The sequence below is a fragment of the Sceloporus occidentalis genome, unplaced genomic scaffold, assembly GCF_023333645.1.
Source record: "Sceloporus occidentalis isolate IW3139 unplaced genomic scaffold, rSceOcc1.0.p SCAF_189, whole genome shotgun sequence".
NCBI lineage: Eukaryota > Metazoa > Chordata > Lepidosauria > Squamata > Phrynosomatidae > Sceloporus > Sceloporus occidentalis.
Window position 1 is genome coordinate 228,060 of NW_028317169.1, and position 25,965 is coordinate 254,024.

The 25,965-nt window shown below is 41.0% G+C and overlaps 1 protein-coding gene across 2 annotated transcripts; it reads right to left on the reverse strand.

Moving 5' to 3' along the window:
* Positions 1-2,103: 2,103 nt before the first annotated feature.
* Positions 2,104-25,309, reverse strand: LOC149278421 (lamin-B3-like). 2 transcript variants are annotated; one of them, XM_089501958.1, is made up of 11 exons: positions 24,951-25,309; positions 20,453-20,609; positions 20,132-20,257; positions 19,536-19,706; positions 19,221-19,346; positions 18,576-18,796; positions 15,658-15,886; positions 11,935-12,042; positions 11,449-11,568; positions 5,079-5,180; positions 2,104-2,142 (listed from the first exon to the last, which is right to left on the reverse strand). In XM_089501958.1, the coding sequence occupies exons 1-11, from the start codon at positions 25,307-25,309 to the stop codon at positions 2,104-2,106; spliced, it is 1,758 nt and encodes a 585-aa protein (XP_089358084.1). The 2 variants fall into 2 exon arrangements, with proteins under 2 accessions (XP_089358084.1, XP_089358085.1); XM_089501959.1 differs by lacking the exon at positions 2,104-2,142 and adding an exon at positions 4,951-4,989.
* Positions 25,310-25,965: the final 656 nt, after the last annotated feature.

Below are 25,965 nucleotides of genomic sequence, written 5' to 3' on the forward strand. Positions count from 1 at the left end.
CTGCACCTTGGCATTCAGCACCCAAGCACTTTCCACCAGATGTCTTATTAATGAAATTAGGACTTTTAGACAGAAAATTCTAGGATCATTTTCAATTTTCAAATAAAAGGTGTTAAAGGGAACATCTCTTGGTATACATGCCCAACAAGTTTTGTGGAGGCCTGTGAGTATTAATTCAATTGTAGAGTACACAGAAAGCCAATGGAGATAAAGTAAATGACAAGGACAACCAGCAGATGGAGTGGTCGTTTATATGTGGCCTCCTGTGTTTGTTATATAAGAAGGCTTAATTAGTCAAGATGGGCAAGCTGTCTGTGGCAGTTTGGGTAAGAAGACCATTATCACCTGTTCCGGATATTTAATAGGTGGTGGAGCTAATAGACAACTAAGTGTCGCTTAATCTCAGAAGCACACAGCGGTGCAGATGGTTCACAAAACATAGAAAGGATATGGAATAAAGAAAAAGCGCTTAAAACTGCACTCTGAGCTGAAAAACACCCTATTAAGTAAACCAGGAATTAGTAAAGTCTTATAGACAGCACACAAAGTGCAAACAATAGACAAAAGTGTAAAAATGAGTGAGCATATGGATATCATTTAATTCAAAGATCAATAATAGAAAACAAATTGATAAAGGCATATGTGCAAATTAGCAATACTGTCCTCAGTTATAAATATATTGGGGGCAGTAAAAAGTGCTTGTGTCTATCAGGCTTTAATAATACTGGATTTACTGAATAGGGTGTTTTCAGCTCAGAAAGCAGTTTTAAACTGTTTTTTTTTTCTTTCATATTCTTTCTAAAGCTGACCTGGAGTACTATCGCTTAATATTGCCATAGAGTAAATAAAAAATTTAACTGTAAGAAATCAGATATACTGGTACTTCTTGTACAGCGTGTAGAGAATAAATAGGAGCTCCAATTTGATATGTCCTATAGGCTAAAATGATTTTGCATTAAGAAATGTTGGGTTGTAGCAAACATTCAACTAAAGATCCCCCAACCCCTATATAGGCCACTAACATATATACATTTGCACTATAAAAAATTAGAATGTTTGGCTCTCTCCAAAGGGTGAGTTTGCATTTGTTGTAGTGAAATAATAAACATATAAATCTTCTTTATTTAGAATACTAAAATAAAACAAAAATTATGGTATTTAACAATTTTACATTTTGGGTGACTGTACATAGTCACCTTTAGAATATCTTACTATTTATACATGGTCTTATTAAACTGTACACATGGTTTAATACTCGCATTCTAAACAAATTCTTAACTAATTGTTTCGTGTTTTTAAGTGATGTAGTGGTCACACCAGGCACCATAGCATGACTGTAAAGACCCCCAAAAAAAGATTAAAAAATAAAAATAAAGTTTTAGTTTCTAGACAAGTATTTAAACACCAGTGCTTCTTACCCTCATTCCATCCTGCAGGGGCGAGATCTGTTATATAGTAGGGAGTGCCTATATTGGCTTGAGTCCTCACATCATAGTAGACCTATAGCTCCTGTACGTATCAAAGTATTCTTTAAACTAAAATCTTAACATAAAAAGATTGAACACAACGCTGACCTTCTACTACTACGGTACAAAGTATTTTCCATTTCAAAAACTGGAGAGTGATGTGAAGCTGATCTACACAGGCACCTTCACAGCAAGTTAAACTGTAGGACTGCATTTGGCACACATTACATTGAAGTGTTTAGGTAAATTAAGTTATCTGGCCTTATCCGAACTGAGCCTAAAATGTACAAACTTGACTCTTAGGACAACTTGTATCCTACTGTTACCTTATGGGGAAAAAAAATGTGGGTTTGGTGGACCTCTAAACATTGCTAACTTAGTAATGTCTGCTCATATCATTCTGCTGAAAGACACAAAATTATCTCCAGAGTGCCATTAGTTGGTACAAAACCAGGAACTGATAATCCCCGATATTTTAGACGTCCTACTAGGCAAAACTGACTAGAGCAAGTATTCTATTAAACGTCTATTAAACCCCAAACCAAACTAGTGCCACTTTATAACTTTACTATCATAAGAAGTTCAACATTCAGGAAACGCTGCCTGCTTTCACTTTATTTATTTTCCCCTGTAACGGCTACATGACTGCACAGCTGGGATCCACTGGCTGGTGAGGCTAAAGGGGAGAAAAAAAACCAAAAAAAACATAAGAGGGAAAGAAAGATTTAAAAATTCTTAAATATAACACTTTAAAAGGTTTTTAGTACACGTGGCCAATACGAAATTGGAAGCTGTAAAAATTCATTACGGAAGCATTAATGGAAGGCCACCTTGGCGTTGCTTAAGGCAGTGCCTGCCTTATTAAGCATACAGATTTTATAATTACGTGAATAGATCTAAACACTAAATATAGGTTTCCACTGCTCCAGACCCTAGTAGCGGTGTGCTTTACATCACTGCAGCTGACGCTTGGCATTGGGCTTAGCGATCCTCTGCTTGCGTGCAGCTGCTCAGCCACGGAAAACCCATTTCATGCGGCAGCCGACACACAGTAATTGTACCGATGTTTCTTCTAGAGGCAGTTTGGAGCTCTCTAGTGAGTGATACTACAGAGAATATGCACTACACACTTCAGCACTCGGCAACCCTGCTTTGTGGGTGTGCATGGTCTCCACTTTGTGGTTGATGTGTTACTCCTAGACGCCTCCACATCACCATACCTGGGAACTCTCCAGGTTTGACCTGGAGATCTCCAGGTGAAGCACAGCTTCTCCGGGTCAAGACCCAAATCTTCCAGGGAGCGGGGTCTTGACAACGCGCTCCCCGCCCATTTTCCCTTTAAATGGGGGCATTTCCCGCTGATGTCAGTGGGCAGTGCTGGCCACGTTCCGCAAGGGAAGGCTCCTGGTAGCCAGAGCTCAGAAGTTCACAGATATGCATGTCACAATAGCACCACTTACCAGTGGGCCAGGGCAGATCTTTCACAAACTGACTTGCGACAAAAGGTTGCATCCTATGACAGTGTCATGTTTAAAGTGACTGAGCCCCTTTATATATATTCTACTGCCAATGTTTGTCTAGGCTCAAAAATTAAATACATGACAACTTAAAATATTGATAGTAACTCAACCACCGAGTTTAAACTGTCAGCAACAGTAAACTTTTTAGAAAAGGAATATGTTCATACCAAGACCAAGCATGCAGGGATGTATCAAACCACTCATACCCTACATGCTGCAATTGGTTATTAAAGCTGCATCAAAGATGCTACTGCTGAATATTTAATTAAAGACAAAAACAAAAGCCTTCTACACTTAAACCCTGACATCTGAGTAAGGACAGAAGACCCAATACTCTGTTTCAAAGGTCTACTCTCCGGTTATCAAAAAATATTTGAGCACAAGTATGTGTACATCCATTCTAATGATTTAGTTTAGGTTTTTTAGCCATTTCCATTGATAACCCAGCACACAGACAGCCATCTCACAGACAAAAATTGCCAGTAGAATTGGTAATATTGAAGAGGCCAGTGACTTTAAACATGGCACTGTAATAAGATGTCACAAGTCAGTTTGTGAAAGATCTGCCCCAGTCCGCTGTCCAAGTGCTTTTATTGTGACGTGGAAGAGTCTAGGAGTAACAGCTTAACCAAAGTACGGGTTATGCCAAGCATTAGCTGAAGTGGTGTAAAGCACGTCAACACTGGACCCTGGAGCCGTGGAAACGTGTTCTCTGGAGTGATTAATCACGCTTCACTAGCTGGGAATCTGATGGGCAGAATCCATAGTGCCTACTGTAAAGATTGGTTAAGGAAGAATAATGGTCTGTGTTTTAGGGTTTGGGCTATGGCCCCTTAGTTCCAGTGAAGGGTAATGTGAATGCTACAGCATACAAAGACATTTTAGACAAGTGTATGCTTCTAACTTTGTAGCACCAGTTTGGGTAGGGCCCTTTCCTGTTGCAACATGACTGGACTCCCCATTGTCCAACAGGGTCAAATAAGGTGTAATGGCCAGAGGTCTACATGCTTTTAGTCATACAGTGTGTTAGTTAATTTTAACTTATTAGCCAATAATATTTGTAAACCACTTGTGCTTTTGGTATAGCCTCCGTTTCAGAGAAACGAAATACCATCCTGAACTAGTAGTATACTTATAGTAAACATTTCCACAGCTTCCAAAATTAGACAAGTCATTTACCTAAATCATTATATGATGCTGTTAATTGTGTGTGAATATGCATAACACGCGATATTAGTGTAGCCCATGCAACATTTAAGGTTTACACAGTATTAATGGTGGACAAAAATAGCAAACTACCTAAACCATCTAAACATGCTGGATTGACATTTGTAAAAACAATGCAGATTAGGTAGGCATTTGAGGGGAAAAAAAAATGCAAACATTCCATGACAGAGAGGGGCAGTGGGTTTTCACATCATGCAAGTGTCTTAACACTACATATTCTAAATGGCACAATCAATATTTGGAAACCTCCATAATCAAGGTAGGGCACATCAGCAAGCTTTAAGTAATCACCCAAAGACATTACTCTGAGAAACCAAAGATTTTTTTAGATTAGATGCGTTCTTAGAGAGATATTGTTTATGGTTTTCAAAGCAATAATACAGGTTAGAAAATATATATTTGATAGGTGTCTATATTCATCCTGGAAGCCAATGTTTAAGGTTTTTTTAAGACCAACACCCTCTTATCAAAATTTGTGTTCTTCACAACAAAAGCACTTTTCATATTTCTCTGAACCCCTAGCAAGTGTGGTTATTGCTCACCCCATAGATGTTCTAACTTACTCAGCAGATGAATCAGTACGCATGCATATAAATATACAGCCCCTTTGACTAAGGAGACTTGCACTGATTAAGTCATTTACAGCTGGCACATGCATGGCTATACACAGGGAATGCAGCAGGCACATCAAAGTGATCTCACCGACTGACACTTCCCAGTGCATGGGACTGAGGCCATCACGAAACTGAACAACATTTCTTTTTTCTTCTTTTGCGCTGGTTTACCAAAGAAATTGTAAAATAAAAATGTAACACTAACATGGCTAAGTTCCCTATGCACAAGCGGTGCAAAGAACAAAACTTACCTGGGAACAAAAACGATACTCTTCCAGCTCCTCTTCAAGTAATTCCTCTTCGGAGTCGCCCTCCTCGTTCCTTACTCTTACAAGAGTTCTTTCTGCATATGCCTAGAAGTAACAGGTTAAATGAGCAGAGAGACTGGTAAGGAGTGTATTTAGAGATGCGTTAGGAGATTTAAGCAGGGGAGCTGCTGTGAAAGTAAGAGTCAGAATTTTGAAATGAATCCTGAAGCGCGCAGACAGCCAGTGAAGAGACTGACAGAGGGGAGAGGTCTTAGTGAAGCGATGGGAGAGGAAGATAAGTCTGGCAGCAGCATTCATGGTGGATTGTAGAGGGGTGAGACCAGCTAGGACAGGAAAGAGGGAGACCAGCTAGGACAGTTACAATAATCATACATTTGATGAAAGAAGCATGAAACTGTATTGTCACTAGACTTGGGCACCAGGGGGCTCTTCGTGTTCGTCTTCGGAGGAAAAAAAAAAACTTCGTATTCCGCGAATATTCGCCGTTCCTATCTTCTTTTCGGGCGAATATTTGTGGACATTCTTCGAGCTCGTTTTATCTTCGTTTTCTCCCGGCTGCGTAGCAGGGGTTAATACGGGGTTAAGAACACATCGGAGCAGCAGCAGTAGCAGATGCGTTCGCGCCGTGAAGGTACGTGTGTGCGACTCTATTGGTCGCCGGAAGGCTGGTCTGGCATCAACAAATGAATTGCAGAACTGCAGAATGCACCTCATTCGTTGATGGCAGGCGAGCCCCCTGCCGAAACGACCAATAGAGCTGCACACACGTACCGAGGTGTACTGTACACAAAATGACCTAGACAAATGCTCCAAGGAACTTGGCCTCCTTTTTATCACACACAGTCACACATCCATAGATGTTTAATAAAAGAACAGGGATTATTTTACATTTTTAAATTGATTTTGGACCACTTGTAATACATGCCTAACATTTGCTACCTATTTATAATGGCATACTTTGCAACAACCCAACTTTTACTGGACAGGACTGGATAAAAGCAGGACTGTCCACGAAAATGTTGGGTGTGTTGGCAGGTATGCGAATGGAAAAAATGTTGGACAACTAAAAAATAGCTTAGGGTTAATGTACGGTTATTTAAGATTATTAGTGCACTGTTTTGGTTAAATATGTATTATTATGTCTAAATATAATTTAATTTTAATGAGGAATTTTATTTTAAAGTTATATTTATTATTATTTACTTTATTATATTTATTTAATGTTGTAGTGCTACCCTACCCAGCTATACCTAGGTGCACTAGCATACCTAGTTTAGCTAAATTTGACCTGAAAAAGTTGGGTCTGTTGGCAGCTATGTGGATGGAAAAATGTTATAGGGTGAAGTGTGAGTTATAGCGTTAATGCTAGTTAGTGTAGAAGTGAAGGCCAGGAGAAATAACAGGAGGAAAGGTCCTTGTGATTTGTGAATTGTACATGTGTGTGTTATGTCATTGTGTTATATGTGTTAGTGTGTGTTTGGTAGGTTGTGTATCAGACGGAAAAAAATGAAATGGAAATGGCGAATGAGTGGGCAATTGGCGACCCACTCACCTGTTTCACCCCAGGGCAAAGCATCCAAACAACTGTCAGTCCTTGGCATTTGGGAGCGGGCTTCCAGAGCTCAGACACAAGGCCCTAGCGTAAATTGGCTACACCGGCGGAGGTAGCAGACGTTGCTACACCGCAAACACGTGCAACCAGGGGGAGAAACTACCTTAAACATTTTGGACATTTGAGGCATGACACTAGCCAGGAAGCGAACTGGCAGAAAAGAGACGCTGGCACCACCACCAGCAGCAGCATTGGGAAAGGCGAATGAGTGGGCAATTGACGACCCGCTCACCCGTTTGGGAGCAGACTTCCAGAACTCAGACACTAGGCCCTAGCGTAAATTGGCTACACCGGCGGATGCAGCAGACGTTGCCACACCACAAACACGTGCAACCAGGGGGAGAAACTACCTTGAACATTAGAGAAAGAAAATTAACTTTCCAAGCCAAGAGCTGGGTAACCCAATTTGGGCAGATTGAATTTAAGGCGATCTGCTCCATCAGATGAGGTGCCATGCGTGAGTGCTGTGGACTCAGTATGTTTCCAGTCATAGAAAACACGCGGTTACTTTGAACAGTGGTTGGCGGACATGATAGAAGCTGCTGCGCAACCCATGAGAGTGCAGGCCACACACTCTTCGTTTCATCCCAGTAGCTAAGAGGATCAACATTAGGTGCAGAAGGAACTTCACAGAAGTAACGTTTGACCATTTCAGCAGCACTACTCTCCTTTCTGCTGCTAGCTCTGTCAGATGGTCCAACCAAGTGCCTCTTCCCAAAACGCAGCTGCTCCACTCACCTGTGTTGTGATGCTTGTGGCACTGCTGCTGATGCTGCTGCTAGGAGTAGCAGACCACATCATCTCTTCCTCCTCCTGCACCTCTCCATCCTCGGACAGCATTCCCATTTTACGCTGCCAGTCACGCACCTTGTTGACCAATTGCTCCCGGTAGCTACTGAGAACATTGAATTTCAAAGCTAGCTTTCCCTTAATCCTTAGATCGCAAAGGCACGCTAGCATCATTTCGGGACTCTCTTCCATGCGTTTGCGAAGGTGTACTTTTAGCAGATCCTTCAGCTTCCTGACTATGGCTGCTATGTCAGGATGTAGAGTGCCACCTTGAACAGCCTCACGGTTTTCAAGGAACACATCCATCTTGCTGCCTAGATGGGAGAACACTGGGATTACCTGGGCCAGACTGGCAGTGTTTGATCTTAAATTTTCTGTGGCATCCCTGAATGGTTTAAGGACTGCCACTAGCTGGGCGATCACTGTCCAATCCTCCCTATTCAATGGAGATGTAATCCCAATATTATGCTCTGAGGTAAGATTATGGATTGCCCTCTGCTGCTCCAAAATCCTCTCCAGCATGTCTAACGTGGAGTTCCACCGTGTACTGACATCCTGACGTAGGCAGTGTATGGGAAGACCTGACCTCTCTCGCTCTTCCCTCAAAAGTTGGCTAGCCTTAACACTATGATGAAAGTGCCCAGCGATCTTTCTGCAGCGGGACAGAACTACTGCTGCCACATTAGTTCCTTCTGACATTGCTGCCTTCATTACAAGATGGATGATGTGGGCTGCACAGCGCACACCAACAATATGACCATCTCGCAGCGCTTTCACCATATTGGCACCTCCGTCAGTTACCACAAAACCAACTTCAACATTGGTGCCTGCCTCTGCTCCCACCCAAAGGCTAAACATTTTCCTCATCGCATGCAGAATATTTTGGGAAGTGTGCTTTTCATCCATCACTTCTGCATGGAGAAGGAATGATCGGTAGCCTGCTGCAGCAGCTTCCTTGGGCACACCGGGCTGCCATCAGTGTGCTGTCAAAGAAAGAAAGGCATGCTACCCAATAGGTGCACTCCACAAATCTGTTGTGAAATGAACACACTGACCAGCAGCCTTGGAAAGCTCCTCTTTCACTGCTGAAACACAGGACCGATACAATGAGGGGACAATGTTCCTGCTGAAAGTGGAACGTGACGGAACTGTATATTGTGGAGCCACAGCCGCCATCAATTGTTTGAAAGGCTCCCCTTCAATCATAGAGAAGGATGCCCCTCCAACAGCAATGAACTGACCAATAAGTCACATTACTTTATTGGCCTGCTGTTTGGGCATTGTTCTCTTGGAGTGGAATGCCACAAATTGTTCCAGGGTGGGCTGGACATGCCAGTGCTGAGGTGATGCTTCATGCTAGCACTGGTAAAATGGCCAGACACTTTCCCTCTGCTTATTAGCTTCCCACAATGTTTGCACTTTCCATAGCGCCCTTCTTCAACATTTTCAAAGTGCTCCCAAATTGGGGCGCGCCTTGGGTGCTGCTCCTACTGGTCGGGGTGGATGAACAGAGGCTCGGGGGAAAATGCACTAGTCATTTGGACACTGCTCCCTGAGGAATCTGATTCCTGACCACTCATGTCCTCTACTTCCTCTGGCTCAGTCTAGTTCTTCATTAGCCAGATCGAATGGAATTCCTGCTAGGCTGGAGCTAAGACTGATATCGTGACTAGTAGTAGTGTGAGCAGGAAGAACAGACTCTGCACTTGGCCTCTCAGTCTCAGGCTCCTCTGCTAGGTGGAGTTCCACTATGTGCAGCCCTCTCTCTGTCTTTACAAAAATATTGTAAGGACTTGGTGGCTTGCTAGAGGTACTAGGAGGACATGGCATGGCGGTACCGGTGGGAACAGTAGGCGCAGCACTAGTGGTGGTAGAGGCGATAGAGGTGGGGGGGGTGATTTTCCCTACGAAGGAATGAGATCGCTTTGGTTTGGGAAAACCCCTCTGAGTCTTGCTGCTAATTTGGCTCTGCTTGGTACCTTGCATGCTGCTTGTGGATGGGGAAGATGCTGCTTGGGGGCAAAAGGCACTTCTTTTTACTCACTGGGCTAGTAGAAGTACTAGTTGTGCTACCCTTTAACTTTGAACGTGCTTCTGGTGCTTTAGGCTTTCCGTAAAAAACCATAGAGCTTGTGGGCCTAGCAGCACTACTACTGCCTGCTTTTGGTGCCTTTCCTTTACTTGATGATCCTTCAAGCAATGCTTCCCCAAATGATAAGCGAGAGCTTGGCCTACTTGGCCGACTAGACTGACGCAAAGGCTGCATCTTAGAACTGGTGGTGGTGCTGGTAGATGGAGCTTGTCCCTCCTTAGTCCCAAAAGGAGGATCCATTTCAAATTTTGTGTTGTGTGTGTAAAAAAAAAAAAAAAAAAAAAAGAAAAAAAAGGGGGATAAAAAAATTAAAGACTGAATTTACACGGGCCTAAGAGCCTATCCTACTACTATGCTAAACCTAAAGCTATATTTCTTAGTATTCTAGTCTAACTCTAGGCAGAATTAGAAAGAATTACTTATATATATTATAGATTATGAATTAGAATTTATTATATTATCTTATGTAATAATTAATATTAGAATAATTACTTATATTATGGATTATAGATAGAATATAGATTATGAATTAGAATTACTTATATTATAGATTATGAATTAGAATTTATATTATATTATGTTATATAATATATTATAGGTTAAGATTATAATTATTTTAGTACTACAGCTAGTATCTTGAAGCTTTGCTTAGTACAGTTGTTGTCGTCAAACAGTCAATCTTTCTTGAAAAGAAATTAGAAATAAAATAAAATGTCACAGCAAAACAGTTAGCTTCACTGCTTGCTGAAACACACAGCACTTATGCGGCTGCACTCACTAGCCCAACAAGTTCACTTCACTGATGGACTGAGGTGAACAAATGAAATAAAATTAAATATTAATTAAGAAAAATTGACTTGGTCTCTTGCTGTTGCTAAAACAAAGCACAAACTAAAGAGCTGCAGCACCAGTACTAATAAGATTAGCTGAACTATAAGCTAGTAGTAATTAATTATTAATTTTATTTATAGCTAATTAATTATTAAGCTAGCTAAAATGAATTATAGAATTATTGATATTACTGAATGATTTTAGATTAGACACTAGTAGATGTCTTGAATGTCTACAGTACACTCTACACTAGTATATTACTATACTAACTATAGTATATATAACTGACAAATATATATATAATTTTATATGTATTCAATTATTAATAATATATTCTATTAAATTATTTATAAATTCTATTTATTTTATCTAAGCAGGACAGGCAGTAGGCACTAGTGCCAGCCCAGGGCAAGGGCACCCCAGTGCCAGTAAGGCACTGGGTGCACTGTCAACTCAACAGCACTACACAGTTGATGACAGACAAAAGCACTGAAAAAAAATTAAATTAAAAAATGATAAAATTAATAAAATTATTAATTCAGTAGATGTAGAACTGAACACAGTACACTGTGAGAAATGACAGGCTGAGGCTTACCATTCTCACACAGAACAGAACAATCTCTCTCTGTAACACTCGGATGCAGCACAGCAGTGTTGCCAAAGCAGTCACAGCGAAAAATGAATGGATCTCTCAGGCAAGCTCTGGTCTTATAAAGGCGGTTTCAGAAATTCAAAAAACAGCAGCACAGGCATTGGACGAGACCCTTAGCGTGACGTCACAAGAGTGAGCTGATTGGAGAGACGAGGATCAGCTCACTCCTGTTTGAAATTTTGCCGGCTGCGCGGCGAAGACGATCAATCGAAGATTCTTCGTGGTTGTGAGTCTTCGGCTTCTCCTACGTTTTGCCGGCACTGTATTCTCTTCGGCGCGTCTTCAGAACAAACAAAAAAACGGCCTCTTCGTGCTCGTTTCCATGTTCGCCCGAAGATGAATGCGCAAGTCTAATTGTCACATATTTTATACTTACATGACCACTAGGGTCCAAAAGTGTAACCTTCATATTGTCTCCTGTCCCCCATGATAGCTGAGACTTCCACACTAAATCTGTAGGAGGGCTGTGTGCGGTTCCAGCTCCTGAAGCCCAGATCTGTCAGACACAAGAACACAATTTAATTAACTGGGTGGCCATAGAGTGCACAATAGCCTGAAAAACAATTTAAAGGATGCATCACTCATGGAACTAGACTGGTATCCTCTTCTTGATCATGTGGTTAAAAATGTAGCTCATGTAGGTCAACATTACAAGCAAAAGAAATGTCAAACTCCATGAAACTGCTTCTGCAGAGCAGGCTCTACTAGGGACAAAAAAGCCAAAGTTCATCGGTATACCATATTTAGCAAACGCACTTCAATGAAACCAGCTAACATACATATGTACATTTATCACTGTGGGGTGATTTTTAGGTTAGGTCAGATCTAGGTCACGTGGTTGCATTTGTAAGTCTCTGCTTACTTTTACATGTTGACCAGCCTTTAGGGTGAACCTGGCAGGAAGTTTATACACAATGTCTGCAAGGCACCCATGCTGTCTCCTCATCGTCCATCCATGAAGTTGTTGATCCTGTGTTGAGAGCACAAAAAAATTGCAAAGCACTGTCTCTCACTTCCATAATACTGTTACAAAAACAGCAACATTAATTAAGGGAAGAAATGCTACAAAATGACTTAACACATTTCACTGAAGTGCCAATGTAATACTACTGTATTTAAACCATAAAAACAAAGCCTTTGATTAATATGAAGCTCAATGTAGAGGTCCTTATGTTTGCTGGGGTTAAAGTGCTAGCCAAACTCTACCTGAGGCACTGGGTGTTAAAGGCTGAGGAGGTGTGCACTAGAGGACTGCATTGGGAGGCGGGTCCCGCGAGCGGTCTTGCGGGCGGTCAGGCACTGTACCTGCGGTCCCGGTAATCCTGCGCAGTCCCGCAAAGCTGCCTTCACGCTGCTCCCTTACAGTGTCTCTTCTCTTGCTCCGCCCAGGAACAAAGCGCAGTCACGTGATGTGACGTCACTTCCCGTGACTCTGCTGTGTTCCTGGGCGGAGCAAGAGAAGAGACACTGTGAGTGAGAAACTCGAGGACAGCCTTGCGTGACTGCGTGAGAAGTCTGCAGTTCAGGAAAGGAGGTGGGCGTGATTGGCCACATTTGTGGCGGGAGCGGGCGGGATTGGGCACACATGTTGCAGGAGAGGGCGGGATTGAACAAAAAATCAGCGGGAACGGGATTAAAAAAAAAAGCAGTCCCGCACAGGGCTCTAGTGTGCACCATGGATTATGTCTCACATGTATTTCGGTTTACAGGCGCCACTCAGAAGATGCCCCAATAAGAGACTCCCCCAGTACCCACCCTTCATCTGGACTCTCTCTACATGCATCTTGAAGAAACACCCTTTTTGTGAGGTGCTTTATACCGCTATAGATAATCTTGGGCAGTGCATCTGCACATTGCACCTTCCACACGGGTAAAGTCTCCCTCCGTTACTTGTTTGTAAAAACACACTCAAAGTACCAAAGTAAGGTTTTTAACCCCTTCGCGACAAAACCTTTTTTCAAATTTTGTACCCTTCGTGACAATAGTTAACATTTCTGCTGTGTTTGTGTTTAACTGTAATTTTCTTTATTGTACCCACACAAATTATATTTTTTTCCAGGACAAGGGCTCTCTTTAGAAACCCTTATTTTGATCATAACAAGAAAAAGTAGGCAGAAAAACCCACTGAAGAGCCTAGAGGGGGCTATTTGTATTTTTCTTCTAGAGTCATGTCTACCTAGGAAGGATTAGTCTGTCTCTTACCTTATGTGCCACGGAGGTGGGCAGGGAAAGTTAAATACTCTTATCACGCAGAGTTCAACATCCCATTTTCTAAACAGTTATTTTATAGAAGACAGTTGTAAGCAATATGATTGCATTTAACCCCTCATTTTTGTTTTCTTCTTTCTTTTAAATCTCATTGCGCTTATAAATATCGGTATATGCACAAATTACACAGCACCCAACATCAAAGCCTCAGATTAGCCAGACTCCAGTATGCCTTTTCTATAAAGTTTGGATACTTTAAAACAAGATAGCAATACTCAACATGTTCCTACAAACCATTGCAAACGATGGTAAATACTGTCTGAAGAATGTAATCTCAATAGTTTTTCAAAAGGAGGCACAGCATGCTTAATCACAGACACCATATAAGCAGACCGCAAGAACATAGGAAGCTGCTTAACCCCTTGATGACAATTGCCGGTCCGGGCACGTCACGGAAAAACATGTCGTTAACGACAAATGACGTGCCAGGACTGTCATTTGTTAAAACGGGTAAAAAAAAAAAAAAAAAACGCACAAAAAAAAAAAAAAAATATTCGATCCGTGATCGATTTTTTTACCCAAACGGCGTTGCTGTAATGCCTCGACCTCGAGGCATTCAGCAACGCCATGATCGGAATCAGGGGCCATGTCTGGCCCCTCCCTGGGGCGTCAACAACCGCCATACACGTTTTAAAAGCGTTTAGGAGGCATCAACGATCACCAGCGACACCAAACACTTACCTCTTGATGGACTGTGACCGCTCCGGAGAGCGGTCACAGCCGCAGCTGCCGGTGATCTTCGCCATCAGCAAGATGGCGGCGGCCCGGGAATAAAAAAAGGTACTGCATTCAACCATGCAAGTCAATGGAGCCCAGCTTTCTAATCACAGTGTGATTAGAAAAAATAAATTAAAAATAAAATAAATAATAATTAGAAAAAAAATAGTAAAAAAACCGTAAAATGTAAAAATAATTTCCCTCTGATGTCAGGGGAACCTTCAAGTTGAAAAAAAATGTTAAAAATGTTTTAAAAAAGGCAAAAAAAAAAATTAAAAATATATTTTTGTGAGCAAGTCCTAAAATTAGCACATTAGCTTAAAACAATTCTCGCATGGAAAGAGTTAAAATACTGGCATATTAAATGCCCATGGGGTGTATGATTTGATGGGGTAAATTGAATTGGCCGGATTCAACAATGTCCCAATTAACACGGGGGGGAAGGATGGCCACACATCAAATTTCCAATTAGAAAAATGCACACGTACCAAATGTGGCCTTTTAGTTCCCCCCAAAAATGACAAACCCATGCATGTGGGGTATCACTGTACTCAGGAGATGTTGCTGAACACATATTGGGGTGTCGTGTGACAGCGGCATATACCAGTAGCTGTAAATTCATATATAAAGTAGGTGTGTGTGGGGAAAAATACACACAAAAATACTACTGCAAACTTTGAAAAAATGTGTGCATGCAAAGAGTTAAAATACCAGCATTTAAAATACCCTGGGGTGTCTAGTTTTCAAAAATATATGGTTTTGTTGGGCACACTGAAATGGCCCAGGCAAAATCATTCATGTGAGGTATCGCTGTACTCAGGATATGTTGCTAAACACATATTGGGGTGTTTTATGATAGTGACATATACCAGAACCTGTTTATTCATACCTAAAGTAAAATGTGTGTGAAAAAACAAATGCAAAAAAAATGACTACCATAAAGTTTGACAAAGGCTGATGGTAGAATTAGTGCTTGGAAAGGGTTAAAATACTAGCATTTGGAATACCCTGGGCTGTCTAGTTTTCAAAAATATATGACTTGATGGGGTAAATTGCAATGGCCGGCTTCAAAGATACCTGAAATGGCACATGGGGGGAAGAATTACCAGATTTGGAAAAAATGGCTTTGAAATAGCAAAACGCTACCTGTACTTTTTGCCCCATAATGTGTAGAAAAAAGCAAAAAAACATAAAAACATTGGGTATTTCTAAACTCAGGACAAATAGAATCTATTTAGCAGGTTTTTTCATTACCTTTTATAGACGAGTAAAAGATTTTTCAACTAAAAGTTAGAATTTTTCACCATATTTTATACTTTTTTTAATAGTAAATATGATACAACCAAAACAATGTCATCTAAAGAAAGCCCTTCTTGTCCTGAAAAAAACAATATCTAATGTGTGTGGGTTCAGTAAACGGGAAAGAAGAAAATTACAACTAAACACGAGCAGCGCAGAAATGTTAAAACGGCCATTGTCACGAAGGGGTTAACCTTGTCTGTTGCCAGATCAAACATTAGTACGCATTATCATATATAACACATTTTCATCAGAACACAATTACGTTAAACATACATGTGCAAAAGCATAAAACCAGTACCTCTTCTGAATTGTTCACCAGTCTAACAAACTTCCCATCGGGGTCAATTTCATCAATAGATACAGGCCCTGAAGAAGAGCCTTGCTGAACCACCTGGTACGTCCTCCTGGTCTCTTGCCTCTCGCTGTCTTCTAGCTTTCTCTTTTTCCCACGATGTGAGCGGCTTGTGTGACCAGCTGATGTTCGAGATACCGTGCCTCTCTGAGCAGGGCTCGGTGATAGTTTCAACCTGCACAAACACACATGGCATCACCAATGTTTTTAGGGATAAAACCACTGAGGAAAAATTGAGTATTTTCAAACAAATATTAGCAGGGTACACTTCTCAGTATGTACCACTAGGAAATAAATACAAAAGAAACAAATTGAAACCAATGTGGATTAGTGGGGACGTTAAGCAGAAAATTAAAAATAAGAAAATGGCTTTTACAGCATTTAAATCAGACGAATCAGAGGCATCCTATATAAGATATAAGGAAGCTAATAAAGCATGCAAAAAGGTAATTAGATGGGCTAAACTAGAAAGAGAGAGTGACGGCCAAAGAGAGCAAAACTAACCCCCCCCCCCCAAAAAGTACATTAAAAAAAAAAAAAAAAAAAAAGATACAGAGATGGGAGTGTTGGTTAAGGGGGACCAGGAAAAAGCAGAAACTTTAAATTACTATTTTTCCTCAGTATATATTAAGGAGGAACCTATGGCAATGGATATATATATAGGACTATTGAAAAAAAATTTCAGTCAAACTGTGAGTGGATGGCTCAGGACAAGGTGCTGCAGCAACTAAAGAAAGTTAATGTTAACAAAGCTCCGGGGCCTGACGGTATTCACCCTCGAGTACTTAAGGAGCTGAGTCAGGAAATAAGTGAACCTCTGTTTCTAATCTTTCGGGATTCTTTTCTTTCAGGAATTGTACCAGAGGATTGGAGGAAGGCAGATGTGGTTCCTATTTTCAAAAAGGGTTCAAAATCTGTGCCCAGAAATTATAGACCTGTGAGCTTAACTTCTGTGGCTGGGAAAGTATTTGAAGGGCTGTTTAGGGATAATATTCAGGAATTCCTTGGGAAGAACAGTATTATTAGCAAAAATCAGCATGGTTTTATGAAACATAGGTCATGTCAAACTAATTTAATTGCATTCTACAAAGAAGTAAGTAGAAGTGTAGATCAGGGTGTGGCAGTGGATGTAATCTACTTGTATTTTGCCAAGGCGTTTGACACGGTTCCATACAATATGTTAGTATTCAAACTGAAGAAAATTGGTCTAGATGCTAATTCTTGTGCTTGGGTAGAACATTGGCTTAGAGAGAGAGTGCAGAGAGTTGTTATAAATGATAAATTTTCAAGCTGGTCAAAAGTGGTAAGTGGTGTCCCTCAGGGTTCTGTTCTGGGACCAATTTTATTCAACATTTATAATTGACCTGGCAATAGGCGTTGAAAGTCATGTTTCTGTGTTTGCAGATGACACTAAACTAGGTAAAGTAATACAGTGTGAGAGTGATTTAGATAGACTGGGGGACTGGGCACACAAATGGCAGATGAAATTCAATGTAGATAAATGTAAAGTTATGCCACTCAGCGCAGGGAATGCACAAGCAACCTACACCCTAAATGGTAGTGAATTAGGGGTAACGACGAACGAGAAGGATTTGGGAATTGTTATAGACAACAAACTAGGCAACAATGTGCAATGTCAGTCAGCAGTTGCCAAGGCCAGTAAGGTATTGTCGTGTATAAAAATGGGCATCAATTCGCGGAATAAAAATATAATTTTGCCTCTGTATAAATCAATGGTAAGGCCGCACCTTGAATATGCTGTGCAATTTTGGGCACCTATTCTAAAGAAGGATATCATAGGACTAGAAAGGGTGCAGAGGCGGGCTACAACATTAATAAAAGGAATGGAGCACTGTAGTTATGAAGAAAGGTTAACTAATTTAAATCTGTTTAGTTTAGAAAAACAGCGCCTCAGAGGGGATATGATAGCATTATATAACTATATTCTGGGCCAATACAAACCATTGTGTGGAAATCTGTTCATAAACAGGACTATGCATAGGACACGTGGTCATGCGTTTAGACTGGAAGAAAGGAGATTTAGGCTAAGGCAGAGGAAAGGGTTTTTTACAGTAAGGACACTAAGGATGTAGAATTCTCTGCCTGCAGAGGTAGTTTTATGTGAGTCTGTACAGACGTTTAAACAGCAACTGGATGGATACCTGGAAAAACATAATATTCGGGGATATAATCTTTAATTATGGGAAAACAGCTTAATGATCCAAGGAGAAATCTGACTGCCATTTTGGGGTCAAGAAGGAATTTTTTCCCTGGTTAGTGCAAAATTGGAAAGAGCCAAACTGGGGTTTTTTGCCTTCTTTTGGATCAACAGCAACAAATTAACAGATATAGGAAAGGCTGAACTTGATGGACGCACATCTTTTTTCAGTAATATATATATATATATATATATATATATATATATATATATATTTAACTATGTAATGTTTTGTGTTTTTTTTTTCCAGGGCATGTAGGGCTTTAGTTTAGGATCATATTTATACAAAAACAAGATTTACTTGGGGGGGGGGGGTTAATTCTTTAGCAAAAGAAACCTAATGTATGTTAGACCCCCGGGATCTCTCTTGTAACTACAGTGTACCCCCAATGTCTTGGTGACACTTTAAATGTATGATCTTGTTTTATTTTTTTATTTTTTTTTTATTAAGTAGTATCTGCTACTCTACCTGATGCCTCACGTGCTTTGTGTGCAGTCAAATTGGGCAAGTCAGCTGGAGCTAGAGAAGGCAGCAGCACCAAGCATATAGCTGGTCCTACAGGAACAGCTTTTTGGGGAGTTCCTCGTATTATCACTAGAAGCAAAGGTGTTAAGACGATAGTTTATTCAGGGATGCTGCTCTTACCTCTGCTCCTCCCCTTCCAGCATCTTCCTGTATGCATTTATTTCCATATCTAAGGCCAGCTTCACATCTAGCAATTGCTCATATTCATCCAACTGAGTCTGTAGTTGGCGCCTCATTTCAGAAACCTCCCGGTCCTTCTCACTCATCTGCCTTCTGTGCAAGTCATGGGCACGATCCAGCATCTCCTCAAGATCCCTCAGTTTAGCCTCCAGTGCCAAGTTCTACCATAAAAACAAAACTCCGAATCAAAGAAGGCTTGAACGTTCAGTTATAGTTAATTGGGCTAAGGAACAAGAAGCTTTGTAGGCCAATAAAAGGAGGAAAAGAAAAAACAAACTACTTAACGTTTAAAAATGTTGAACTTAGAATTTCAAGTAAATATTATTTGCTGAAGTATTGTTTTTCCATTTGAAAAAAAATATATAAGCAGTTACCGATAAGTTATATGAAATGGGGGTTGTCTATTTTTTTGTCACATTCCAAAAAAAAACAAAAAAAAAAAAGCACACATTAATGTGTGGAATTTAACATCATCATCAGAGTGCTTTTTGGGAAAGGTTTGGACATTCAGTACTGATAATCATATTTCAAATGGTGTGTTTAGTCAAATAACAAATATGGAAAATCACTCTTAGTAAGTCATACCTGCTTTTGATACTGGCTCAGCTGGGATGTTAAGGAATCTATTCGTAGCTTCGTAGACATGATCTCTTCCCGGGTGGCACTGGCATAGTCACTATTCTTTGCTGCTGCAAGCTGTGCATTTTCCAACTGTGCAAAACAAAAATCAGCAGGAGCAAAGGTAACATTACATGTTTAGAATGCACAGAACAACACTTCACAATGAAGCAGAGCAAGTCATTTTTAGTGTATACACTCTCTATTTTATGACACTCTTAAGCTTTCATCCAAAAAATGTTGTACTAATGCACACAAGAGCATTTATAACACAACTATTACCTTTGCACTGAAAGTTTTCTCTAACTGCTCCTTGTAATCCATGATTTGTAATTCATGGTCTTGCCGTAGCTCTTGCAAAGCTTCAGCTAGCTTGTTTTCAAATTCTATCCGACGACCAGAATCTATTTCAACAATCCTGGTCTCATGACGTTTCTTCATCTCTCTGACCTCCTACAGCAACAACAACAACATGGTATTGCCACAATGTCAAGTCTGTTAAACAATGGTCAAGCGAAAGTATTAGTGGAAGATTTTAAGAGAAAAGTGGATGTTTCCATGTAGAAAAATTTGGGGCACGACCACTACCTTATGCAGATGCAACGTGCCCCACTTGAAAATCGCCCCACTTTTGTGGGAGTTGTAATGAAGAACTATAGGGATGCTCACAAGGACCAACGAAGACAAGTCTCAGACACCTCGGTTCTGGTGCACTCTTTTCTCTTGAAGCAATTGGACTGAGCACAACTTTGGGCGAGAGTGAAAGCCAGCAGTAAAGACTAATCATTACCGGAAAACTAGGGCCCACACCAAGTCATACAGCATATTTCAAAAATTACCAGCTCCACCAACACAGATATGCAAAAAGAGCAACACACCTGTCCATGCATATTCTTTTCAAACTCCTGTTGCTCTCTGAGTGTTTGCATTTTGTTTTCCAAGTCAACCCTCCACAGCATTTCATCATGTAGCTGTTTAGTGGTATCACTTAATGATGATTCAAGCTAAAATGAACAAAAAAAAGAAAACATGTGAGCTCATTTTTACACAGATAATGTGTTTATCATTAAATTATTAACCCTTTGCACAGCACTAACAATGCAAACCAGACATACATTATTATTGTGTATTATTTTATTGATGTCTTTTTTCCCTGAAAGAACTTTAGTTGCTCACAAAACGGAAAATCCGTTTCTTACTCCAGTTATCTGGCTTTTCAGATCTTGAAGCTGTGCATCCAAACTTCTTCTTTCACATAAAGCAGTGGCCAACTCAGCTTCTTTGGAGTTAAGTTTAGCTTCCAGATCTCGCAGCTGATTTAGAGCCTGGTTCAAATCTGCTTCTTTTTTGGAATTTCTTCAAAGAGATAAAACAGATTACATTTCTGGTCGATTATAGAACATGATAATATTCCATACTCCAATATTCTATTTGAACAGAACTACAAGGCAGTAAGGTGATTGCATCAGAAAATGTGTGGATTATACAACAAAACAAGCCTTAAAAAAAGATATAAAACAAACATGGCCTACTTCTCATTGAAGAATAAATTGTAATTGACTAGTTCCAAGAAAAAAAGTTAACAATTCTTGTGGTCAGTGGTAGCTTTGTAGTTTTCAATTACAGTGTGTTGTCAAATAGTGCAGTGTTAGAGGTATTATTGCCTTATGTTTTTTTTTTTTATTATAATTAACTGCACTAGCACAGAGAGGCCTATTCACTGGAGTGACTTAAAGTCTAGTTTAACATCCTAACTTCCCAATATCATTAGCATTATCCGGCAGGATCCCTAGTAATATTCCTCTGGGAGGAGCATTGCATATCGTATAGGATCCCAGTACAGTTTGGCTCAAGATCCCTTTGGGGACTTCTCATACATTTTTGATGCCAGTGATATCATGGCCCTGCACTGCTGATCGCAATACATGTTGATCAGCAAGCAGGGGGGGAGGGGGAGCAATAGGAGAGCCCAGCAAGGTCTAAAGATTTTTCTGTACTTAAACATCAGGCACCTGACAGGTGAACTTGTGATCATATAGGCGTATAATGGCTGTATCTGGGGGGGTGGAATATTATGAGTTTGATTTTTAAATTGATGAAGGCAAATTCAAGGATTTTTTCTAAACAAAATACAATGTTTGACCACTGGATTTGACAGATGTTGGTGTAAACGTCACAGTAAGAATCATGCAAATATGTTTGCTAGATGAATACTCTGGGTTTAACTTAATAAATTTAATGGGATAAATTGAAATATGGGACCACTACATTGTATCATATGAGTCACGTAGCCAATGTTACCACAGCGATCATATAGCTATAAAAAGTCACATTCCCTTTTTAAAAATGGCCGATACTAATTTTTAATCCTATGATCCCTTTGATCCCTTTGAAATCCTGATGAACTGCAAATATTATTAAAATCAGCCATTTAGCCTGTGCAGTACGTGAGTAACCATATCATCCCTGGAACACCTTGCATTTTTACTGCAAAACTTATTTTTGCTGTAAAAGTGATTTTTTTCTCCCTTTACCATAATTTCTTTGGGATTGGAAGGGGAAAGAATGGCGTGTGCTTCTGTGAGTGAATGGAGATATGAAAGGCATGTGAATGGTCAGTAATTAGGGTTGAAGCCTTGACGTGGCATTACTGCTCATGTAGGAAGTTAAATTATGGCACAATGTTTATTGTGTATGTGTTTCTAGTACAAACCTGGAGTGCGCAAGAAACAAATGAACATGTCGCTATGGTTAGAAAAAACGTATTTTCAAGCCAAAGCGACATATTCCATCATTATTTGTGCACTCAACTTTTGTCCTAGAAATACATGTAGCCCCTCATTTGAAGCTCCAAGGGGTGTAGTTTCTTAAAATGGATGAATTGTCTGAATGAGGGAGAGCATGAGTTAATATGTGGATGATTTGTCTGAATGAGGGAGAGCATGAGTTAATGTGTTTGTGTGTATCATAGATGTATAATTGTGGAAGGGCAAAGATGGCACTAGCAGGATGTTTGAGCCTTGGGGACCAAGATGGCACAGGCAGGGTGTATATGGGACAAAGATGGCAAATCTTATGTGTGTTATCTGGGTGCTGGCCAGGTTCTATGTGGGCAGCGTGGTTGGGGTGTGCAACCTGTGATCTATCCCTGTAATTTAGGGGGTTTTAAATATACCTTTAATGCCGTGTTTTTATGTGAATTCCAATTGATCTGTACCTGCAAAGCTTGGTTTGTGTGTTCTTCTGTAGATCCATATCTGCTATGCTATGTTTCCATACATTATTTATGTATACCTGCAAATACAGGGTTTGTATGTCTTGTTCAGTTGATTAATACCTGCAATGCTGTTTCCATGTATTGATTTGATCTATACCTGCAATGCTACATTTCATATATTATTATTGTATACCTGCAAATACAGGATTTGTATGTCTGATTCTGTTTATTTGATATATACCTTCAGTGCTGAGATCACAAGTGAATTTCAATTGATCTATACATGCAAAGCTGGGTTTGTGTGTTAATGTGTTGATCTATACCTGCTATCGGCAGCAGGGTCTAATATTTATATATACCGTATTTTTCGCTCCATAAGACGCAGTTTTTTTCCTCCCAAAGTAGGATGAAAAATCAGCCGCGTCTTATGGAGCGAAGATGCAGGCAGGGAGGGAGGGAGGGGGGGGGCAACGATATACCGTATTTATCGGCGTATAACACGCACTTTTTTAACTAAAATCCGGAGCTTAAACCCTACCTGCGTGTTATACGCCGATAAATCCGGGGGTCGCAACTGAGGCAGGCGGCGGCGGCCGCCAGCAGAGGAGTCCTGGATTTCTGCCAGTCAGGGGGGCCCAAGGGGTGCCGAGCGGTTGCTGAAGACAACCGCTCGGCAACTCTCGGGCCCCCCTGCCTGACAGATATACAGGAATCCTTTGCTGGCGGCGGCCGCCACCGCCACCTGCCTCAGCGCTTCAACTCCTGTGTTGGAAGCGTTTGTCTCGGGTGCCGGCGCTTTACGCTGGGCGCCGGCATATGACGTCAGATGCCGGCGCTCAGCAGTGAAGCGCCGGCACCCGGGACAAACGCCTCACGCTTCCAACACAGGAGTTTAAGGTAAGTGACCGGGGCGGGGCGGGGCGGGGCGGGGGGGGGGGGAGATCCTGAGAAGGGGGGGTTAGGGAGTTAGAGGGGAGATCCTGAGAAGGGGGGGTTAGGGAGTTAGAGGGGAGATCCTGAGAAGGGGGGGTTAGGGAGTTAGAGGGGAGATACTGAGAAGGGGGGTTAGGGAGGGAGGTCTTACTGTGTGTGTCTTACTGTGTTTGTGTGTGTGTGTCTTACTGTGTGTGTGTGTCTTACTGTGTGTGTGTGTCTTACTGTGTGTGTGTGTGTCTTACTGTGTGTGTGTGTGTGTGTGTGTCTCACTGTGTCTGTGTGTGTCTTACTGTGTGTGTCTTACTGTGTTCATAGCTTATTCAGTTATTGTAATAAATATTTTAGCCCATTTTTTAGCTCAAAATATTTTTTCCTTTTTTTTCTCCTCTAAAATCTAGGTGCGTCTTATCAGCAGGTGCGTCTTATAGAGCGAAAAATACGGTATATTTATATATATATTGGCAGCAGGGACTAATATTAGGCCCTCAAATCATTCGCTCCATGTGTAATTATTAAAGTTGAAACTGAATCCCCCCCTTCCAATTTTGATTTTCTTCTTTTTATATGTTGAATAATAATTTATACATATTGTTACATATAAGAAAGCCCTCCCTGTCCCATAAAAGGGGATATGTGTGTGTAATTTATATATATATATATATATATATATATATATATATATATATATATATATATATATCTCAAATAAAAGATGGAATAAGTATCTTGTGATAATACCTTTTTTATTGGACTAACAGAATTTATTGGACTATTTATTTATTTATATTGGACTATTTATTGGTATTATCACAAGATACTTATTCCATCTTTTATTTGATATTGACACCACTGGACTAATACGGCTACAACCTCTACTATATATATATATATATATATATATATATATATATATATATATATATATATATATATATATATATATATATATATATATATACACACATATACACACATATATATATATATATACACACACACACACACATATATATACATATACACACACACATACATATAGACACATATACACACAAATTTGTAGGGGTTAACTAAATTAGTTAGTTGAACAAGGACAACATAAAAAATGATCCTTAATTTAAGGGGTTAAGGAGAAGGAGGTATGCTATACAGTGAGAGCAGTAAAGATCTGGAATGCATAACCTGATTATAAAGTTAACATGGATAATGTGAATGCTTTTAAGAAGGAATCAAACTGATTCATGGCAAAGCAGCACTTCTCTTGGTAATTTTTAATCAACAAGGACTGATAAACCTGCTTATTGGAGTCAAAGGTATTTTTCACCACATGAGCCAAACTTGGCTTAGGGGGATTCTTTTCGGCCTTCTGCATCAACATAGATAGAGACATCACGATGCACTGTGTAGGTAAAATTGGCATCACCCATCATAAACTGGGGGGAAAGGCTGTTGGGCTAGCATGGACGGGGCTCGCTCCAGGTAATGGAGCCATAGACAGGTGCCTTGGGGCCGGCAGGTGTGTATGTGGGGCCCGGGGGTCGTACCTGGCCTGCAGCTGCCGATGTTCCTCTCGCACTTTGCCCAGCTCCACCTGCAGACGGGCCCTCTCGTTGGCGGTGTAGTCCAGCAGCTTGCGGGCATCGGCCAGCTCGGTCTCATAGAGGAGCCTGAGGTTAGACACCTCCCGCGTGGACACCTCCTCAGTTTCCTCCAGTTGCAGCTTCAGCAGGGACTTGTCTGCCTCCAGCGACCGTACCCGTTCGATGTAAGCGGCCAGCCTGTCATTCAGGTGGCGCAGCTCTTCCTTCTCCTGCAACCGACTCAGCCGGGTCGGGCTGCCCGGGGATGGCGCTCCAGCCAGCGACGTCCGTGCTGCGCTCCTGCCTGGGGTGGACGAGGCCATGTCTTCCGTATCTTCCGACGGACGCTACAAAAGACCAAAGTAATTGAGAAGGCGCTTTCCCGTTAAATAACCTCTCCCCCCGCCACACAGCTGCCCTGGAGACCCCGGCCCGGGTACATACAGGGAGGCGGAGAACGTCAGGTCCACTCCCAACACCACCCACAGGGCCCCAACAGGTGGATGAAGCTTAAACCCGTGCCGAGCTGGGGCCTGAGGGGGCCACGCGTGTCCGTGTACTCACTTGTTTTTACTGTTACAGTCACATGCTCCGTGACACCATCTATAGCGCTCCGAACTACCTGATAGGTGAACCTGGGATCAAATCAAATCGGAGTGTAACGGCCACACATGGAGGGGCTATAATGAGTTTCATTTTGAAAATGCCAGTTATGTCAGGGACTCGTTTATGTGTCAGTCACACATATGACACAATGTACATCATAATACACAATCCAATTCCTCCCTGTAGAGCTGTGCTTCCCCGGGGAGTGCCAGGGCCGTCCCTTCTCAGTTGCACATCACCAGAAAGTGGCATGAGAGGCCGATGATCTCTCAGACGTGTTGCTATCCAGTAACCAATCTTTTCTGCAATTCCTGTCTGTATATGTGCACGGACTAGTACATATCGTTTAATAAATATCCTAGTAATAATTTGC